At 37.3% G+C, this 8,039-nt stretch overlaps 1 protein-coding gene across 1 annotated transcript in view; it reads left to right on the plus strand.

Annotated features, from left to right (window-relative positions):
- LOC132102779 (E3 ubiquitin-protein ligase TRIM71-like) overlaps positions 1 to 8,039 on the plus strand; it is a 45,362-nt gene that overhangs the window by 29,268 nt on the left and 8,055 nt on the right. Inside the window, exon 2 of the mRNA XM_059507417.1 lies at positions 2,104 to 2,271. Within this exon, the coding sequence (XP_059363400.1) occupies positions 2,104 to 2,271 (168 nt within the window). The remainder of the gene's footprint in view (positions 1 to 2,103; positions 2,272 to 8,039) is intronic.

The following is an 8,039-nucleotide window of genomic DNA, read 5'->3' on the forward strand; positions in this document are numbered from 1 at the left end:
TTTCTAGCACAATGCCTTTATGTAAAAATTAACTTTTAGGCCTAATGAATGCATATTTGTCATTTTAACTGAACTTAAGACTGGTGGTGATGCTTAAGATATTTTTGGTCATTGAGGGTTTCTTTAAAAAAATTGTAATAGATCATATTAATTATTATTAAAAGATAATACTACTACTAATTCTACTATCATACTAATGTATATACAATGCACTATGAATTGATGAGCTGCTGGGTTCATGAATATTAATCACGTTGTCTGCGTTCGGTCAAAATGATTTGCTGAAATCAAAACAGGGACGGTAAGAGATCAGCGCCAGCCAATGAAATTGCCATTTGCACATTAGATCCGCCCACTACCGGAGAAACCGGTATGTCTTCTGCTTGTTCGAAAATGAATATAAAAATTCTTAATGAACTCCATTATTTTGACAGGAGAAGACAACAAAGAATAGTTTACATATAGCGTGTCGATTCAGCGTGGTAAGACTCTCGCGCTCTCTCTCTCTCTCTCTCTCTCTCTCTCTCTCTCTCTCTCTCTTTGCATGTGTGAGAAACAGCGCTATCAGTAAAGCGACGGTGAGTCGTGCACCTTCACAAAGAGTTTAAAGAGCATCAATTACAGGTGCGCTGTGCGTCCATTGAGATGAACTGAAAAGTTCAGATCGCTTGATGGAGAGAGAACTCTAAAGCTCAGATGATGAAATTAATGCAAGCGTCATGTGCTTCATTCCATGTAGTAAACAAAACCGCACGTCTGCCATTCATTCATTCACACAGAGACGCGCAGAACACGGATTCATATTTCAAACAAATTTTGCGGCGTAACATTTACAGATATTGGTCCATATGGAGATTTGATTTGATTAATTTATGCTAACTTTTACACATTCCATGACTGTCCATATTAAAATGTAAGTTTCATTTTCATGACTGGATTTTGAGATTCCGTCCTCGTTTTCTGCCTCACGGAAATTATAGCGCTGAACCGGGTTTGAACAGGACCTCGGTACTACCGGTACTTAAAGAAACCTGGTACCGTCACATTTACATTTTTTTAGTACCGACTTGGTACCGAAGTACCGGGTCTTTTGACAACACTAGTCATGGCATAGATTCTTATTCGTTAAATGTAAGTGTTAGTTTGTGGCAGAACTAAACTTGTTGTTTGAATATCAACACTGTATATACAAGTTGTATACAGTGTATACTAATACTATAGAATTATGGCGTATGCTCATATATTTTATATTAATCACATATGAATTGTTTATTAGATGGCAGAACCTTGACAAAAATGCCATTTAAGCCATCAACAGGCTAGTTTTAGTTAAAATAATAAATACAATTCAATAGATACATTTGACTATATATGCAGTTACAAAGAAAAAAAAAAGGAAAAATGTATGTAAAGTAAGCATTGGAAACTAACAGGTTGGATGGTGGACGATTGTGACCCATCCCAAATATCAGTAAAATCTCTTAAATGTATGGTTCTTAACACCGTACATGAAAAAACTCTGTCTTTAGTTTTCTTTTGTCTCGTCAAAATGAAATGTTCTGGGTTTGAGTGTGCTTATATAACATAGACTTCTACAAGAACGTGTGTGATAAACACATCTTCCTATTACGTTACTGTAAACATTTATAGTCTTGGCAGTTGACCAGTGTAACTATTTATGAGCTTTATGTATAGTAGTTTTAGTAAGAGCTTTATATTGTATAGTAGTTGATTGCTGATTGCTTCCTTTTCACACTTGTTCAATTAACTTTAACATTTAATTTAATTTTATTTTAACTATGGGATAAAATTAGAGGAACACATTTACAATTTGGATCAACCTTCATGTCAGTAAACACACACACTTCCAAGCTAATTTTGCTCAAATTCTAACTTCATTAAAAAGATGCCCAAACATCTGAATGTTTATATCCAGTCAGAGTCTTCCTAAAGACACTTTCCAAGGCTGATGATCATCACTGATAATAATTGTCAGTATTATCAATACTTGGGTCTCTGAGGGTTACAAAATTCACATGCAGTGTAATTCAAAATCGATCCCTCAAAAAAATTTCATAGCATTTCTTTTGTTTTCCTTCACAGGTGCTGCGGTTTTTCTGTGACAGCTGTGGTGTGCCAATCTGTAGAGAGTGCAGCCTGGGCAGACATGCAGGTCACAGTTTCACCTACCTGCAGGAAGCGCTGCAGGACTCCAGAGCGCTGACCATCCAGCTGCTCGCAGACGCACAGCAGGGCAGACAGGCTGTACAGGTTAGTGAACAACTACAATCTCTCATACACCAACACAAACACCTGCTGGCTGTTTTAAGAGAGATTTCTTTATTTACCCTTCCTGCTGTCTAACTTGGACCTCAGTGTGTTTTACCATATGCAACAAGACTTGCACTAGCTTTATTTTTCTTACTCTGAATACCAAAATTAATAAATAAGAGCAATAAATAATTACCATAGAATTCATTGGTTGTCATTTACTGTGGTGTCTTTACAGTCAACTGTCATTGTCAATGCTTCAGTGTCACGTTGAGTTGTTGTTTTTGGTACAATACAATTATAAATTTGGAGGCTCTTATTTTATTTTTATTTTTTTATGAAGATGAAACTTTAATCAAGCAACAAGGCATTAAATTGATTAAAAAGAGACAGACTCTTAGATTCACTCTTACTGTCAAATTAATGCTGTTCTTTTGAGCATCGTTTTCACAAAAGAGCAACTGTATTCAACACTTGACAATACGCATTCACAATTCCAAAAAGAGCAAGTGTACAGCATCAAAATAAATGTAAAAAATAATCAGGTACTTAAAAAGTATAGCCAAATAAATAAACATGAAATGTAATTCAGTAGTTCCATACCTGGAAAAAAATGGGTAAATTTACTGACAATAAACATATTTAAATAGAAATCTTTAAAGGAACACTCCGACTTTTTGGGACTTTAGCTTATTCACAGTATCCCCCAGAGTTAGATAAGTCCATACATACCTTTTTCATTTCTGTGCGTTCTGTAAGTGTTATTTGACGCACCCACCGCTAGCCTAGCTTAGCACAAAGACTGGATGTAAATGGATACTGGTAGCATAGTAATCCCAATAAGTGACAAAATAATGCAAACATTTTCCTATTTACATGTTGTGATCTGTATAGTCACAGCGTGTACAAATAACAAGGCTATATGAGACAGAGAGCATTTTTAATCGTATAAATACTGGGAACTATATTCTCACTAGGCGTAGGAGCCCAGCTAACGTTACTTGGGCAGAGTGATTAGCGCAGCACTCGAGACCGTAAACATAACAAACGTGACTAACTAGCTAGACGTGACTCGTGATCATGGCTGACTTTGAGGAATTGAGGAATTTTACTGTGTATCAAACCAAGATCCAGAACCATATAGTTTTGAGCCAGAATACACAGACGAGGAGTTCCAAACTTTGGAAGCTGTAAGACGAAGGGAGACTCAGAACGAACACGGACTGGTGGTGTAAATGTGGAACATGCCAACCTATGCCGACAGAAACCGAGTGCCTTTGTTGTAATGAATGGGACTGGGTATTGCCATCAATGTCAAGGCTTGATGACAATCAAAATATTTGCGTCACTACCACGGAAGATTTCTCTGCCCTAATACACCTGGCAGTTGTCTTTTTTTCCCATTGTGACAAGATCAACTGGAAGAAACGCCCCATGCCGAGTGAACCTAATGGTCAGCTGTCCACCAAGTAAGTGATTTTGTTATAATGATCATTCATAGTTCAATGAAAATAGCCATTGCATACAGTGTGTCACAATAATAACAATAAAGGGGATACACGGACCCCCTATTCACGTAATAGTGTCACTACTAAGGTTATATTACATTAGCATGGCACTGTTACAGTATGGCTAATGTTAGTCATCTCAAAACATAACCGAACACTTACCGCAGTAACAGGTGATCCAATTTGTCCTGTCTTTATTATCGATGGGATGGCTGTATCCTGTAGCACACGTTTCATGGTCCGTGTGGCAACTTGCATTTTTTCAAAATAGTCGTCTACAGTAAAATGTTCAGAGCAAACGAAATACTTCGTGATGGTGTTTACAGGCGTGTTTGGATCTATTTCCAGAGCAAGTAGCCATCGATTCATCAGGTCAGCGTTTGTGGTTGGAATTCTATGAAACATCATAGTATTACCTGGTCTCCCCTGTTTATTGTCGCAGTTCTTTACAATACAGCGAACACCCATGATTGTACACTATAAATCTACTATCTAGTAATTGCTGACTCTATTACTCCAACTCTGAGGGAACTCTCTGCTCCTCACCACGGCGCGTCTCGGGTGCTGCGCTAATCACTCCGCCCAAGTAACGTTAGCTGGGCTCCTACGCCTAGTGAGAATATAGTTCCCAGTATTTATACGATTCAAAAGTCTCTGTCTCATATAGCCTTGTTATTTGTACACGCTGTGACTATACAGATCACAACATGTAAATAGGAAAATGTTTGCATTATTTTGTCACTTATTGGGATTACTATGCTACCAGTATCCATTTACATCCAGTCTTTGTGCTAAGCTAGGCTAGCGGTGGGTGCGTCAAATAACACTTACAGAATGCACAGAAATGAAAAAGGTATGTATGGACTTATCTAACTCTGGGGGATACTGTGAATAAGCTTAAGTCCCAAAAAGTCGGAGTGTTCATTTAAGTGAATTTATAATATTAGTTATTATTTTGGTTGTTAAGTTGCAATTTAGATTTCTATTGTAAATTGATTTGTTGTTAATGTTGATTTTTTTTTTATTATTATTTCCACATTTCAATGACAGTGGTCACTGTTTTGTTACTGTGTGATTTTGGACATACATACAACATTCTTGCAACTAAATACCTGTGTTGAGGATCCTTGTCTTTGCTTTGTGGAAGTAAAAGGGATTTACAAAAAGGGCTGTAGAATCAGACTGACTTCCCATTAGCATCACGTTGCGTGCTACCCCCACTCAGCCTGAATGAAGAGAATAGAAGAGAGGGAGGGGCACTGGCCCAGTGCTCGGTTACAGCCTCTATTCAGCGTCCTGATGGCCCTAGCAGGGTGGGTCATTAGTCGTACGCAGAGGAAATGTTTCTATTTCTCTTGCCACGTTTCCACCGAAATTACCCAGAACATTTGTACCAGGAATTGTTTTTTTTCACAGGAACTCCCCCCTCCCCCCTTGCTTTCTGCGTTTCCACCGCGGTGTAAAGTTCCGGGAAGATTAGGCAAATAGTCTGGTGACGTAGGACTGCGCGCGTTTCTCAATACAAAGTACGCTGATTTTGGACGTGCATCCTCGGTAGTTCAGACTTAGTGCATTCGACTCGGGAGTGTGATGTCCGCGACGCCGCAAGTCCTGTAAATCTGCAAACAGCAGCGTACTTGATAACTTCAGTCAGCTGACCATGGCTACTGCAATTTTCCTGTATATTTACAATAAAACGAAATAGGATATCAAACACCACTCTCTCCTTTAGTTTTCATTTAAACATAATAAATGAGCTGCAGAAATGTACTAAGTTCAAGGGATATGTGTATATATACAGCCATTACAATGAAACGATATATTATATAAATTTGCCTTTATTTTCATTTTAACATATAGATTAACATATAGATAAATTGAATACAGACCAAAGATAACCTGTTAGATTTATATTTTTAACCCAAAACTAATTATATTTTATGTTTAACCACTAAAGAGACATCAGGGCCAGCGGCACACATCAGAAGGTCTAGCCGAGGTGAGGCTGCTTTTTGGCGGATAGATGATCACTGAGCTCCCGCTGATCGCGTGGAGCTCACCGTCTCTAAAATCGGTGAAGCACATTTTTAAATAGGCTCTGTCTTTATAAATAAACCACAGATTTCAGTTTTAAACAACTACATTCATTTGGGGGAGAGAACAGCACCCATTAGGGCTGTTCAAATCCATCCTTCTCTAGTGACATGGAGTCTGTTGGCAAGGAAACCCAAAAGTGAATTTGAAAATGAAAGGCAGAAGAGTTATCCCACTATGCAATGTGCTCAACTTAAAATTTTCAGTGTAACGCATGACCATGAATCAAAAACCACAGCTTTTTATTTCACCATATTGACTTTCAGAGTGACCAAAGTGAAGGCACTTTGACAGTGTAGCTTTAAATGCAAAATAACAGTTGTTGATTCCAGTATTAACTGGTTGCCGATCAACTTAATAGGATAGTTCTCCCAAAAAGAAAATTGTCATCATTTACTTTAGAAAATTTTAATTTACTGATCCCAACATCATTTCAAGCATGTAGAACTTTTTTTTTCTCCTGTGGAACACACTCTAGACATTAATGGCGGCACATTGAATGCATGGAATACACTTGGCATCCTAGTTTTCCTCATCTACTTTGTACTTTGTGATCAGCAAACAAGGCTGCATCATAAATCGCATGTGATTGCCATGCGCATCTCGTCGGTTCTGTGATTAATTGTACCGGTAAATCTCCATCACCTGCTTTCATATGGAAATTATTCAGATGAATTTAATACATTGACAAGCTACTCTATATCGCGTTCATTAGATGAATCACATTATATTATGAACTCGATATTGCGTAGCTTGTCAGTGTTAGTGTTTTTATTAATGCCATTTATGTTTTTGTTAATAAAGCACATAGCACTAGTCAACTAAATGAATGTAACATGGCTCTTACATGGAATGTAAGATAAATGCACTTTTGGAAGTTGAATATAAGGGAAATGTCATTTTAGAATGTCTGTGGTATAATTTGATATGTTCATGGTCTTTTTCATGATGTAAATTTCTTGCTGTTATTTATAGCATTAACCAGATGACCCATTGAATTAATTTTGGAAGCAATGACTGATGTATTTTTAGTCCAGTGCCTTTGTTAAAAAAAATAAAAATAAACAACAAAATATTTATCATGATTCATTGCATTTTGGGGATAAAATAAAATTGTATAATAAAACTTTGAAAATCAAAATCTGGATTTGAATTTTTAATATTATTATAACCTATAGATGCTATGTGAACAATTGAAACAGAAAATAGTGGTTTTCATCTTGCCACTTTCTTAGAAACGCATTTCTACTCAAATGAATAAAAATTGATTTATTGCATTTTGGAACCAAACTCTTCTTGTGTATGTATGTATATATGTATATGTATATACAGTACAGACCAAAAGTTTGGACACACCCTCTCATTCAAAGAGTTTTCTTTATTTTCATGACTATGAAAATTGTAGATTGACACTGAAGGCATCAAAACTATGAATTAACACATGTGGAATTATATATGGAATTATATACATAACAAAAAAAGTGTGAAACAACTGAAAATATGTCTCATTCTAGGTTCTTCAAAGTAGCCACCTTTTGCTTTGATTACTGCTCTGCACACTCTTGGCATTCTCTTGATGAGCTTCAAGAGGTAGTCACCTGAAATGGTCTTCCAACAGTCTTGAAGGAGTTCCCCGAGAGATGCTTAGCACTTGTTGGCCCTTTTGCCCTCTGTCTGCGGTCCAGCTCACCCCTAAACCATCTTGATTGGGTTCAGGTCCGGTGACTTTGGAGGCCAGGTCACCTGGCGCAGCACCCAATCACTCTCCTTCTTGGTCAAATTGCCCCTGATGCCTTCAGTGTGACTCTACAATTTTCATAGTCATGAAAATAAAGAAAACTCTTTGAATGAGAAGGTGTGTCCAAACTTTTGGTCTGTACTGTATGTATATGTATATGTGTGTGTATATGTATATGTGTGTGTGTGTGTGTGTGTGTATATATATATATATACACACACACACACACACACACACACACACACACACATATATATATATATATATATGTATGTATACACATACACATACACGCATACTAGGGCTGCACGATGTGTCGTTTAAGTATCGATATCGCGATGTACGAATCCACGATAGTCACATCGCAGGATGTGCGATGTAGGCTGTCGTAGTTGATCCGTTATTCATTAACTGTACGGGCAAGAGAG

Source organism: Carassius carassius, chromosome 24, assembly GCF_963082965.1.
Source record: "Carassius carassius chromosome 24, fCarCar2.1, whole genome shotgun sequence".
Lineage (NCBI taxonomy): Eukaryota > Metazoa > Chordata > Actinopteri > Cypriniformes > Cyprinidae > Carassius > Carassius carassius.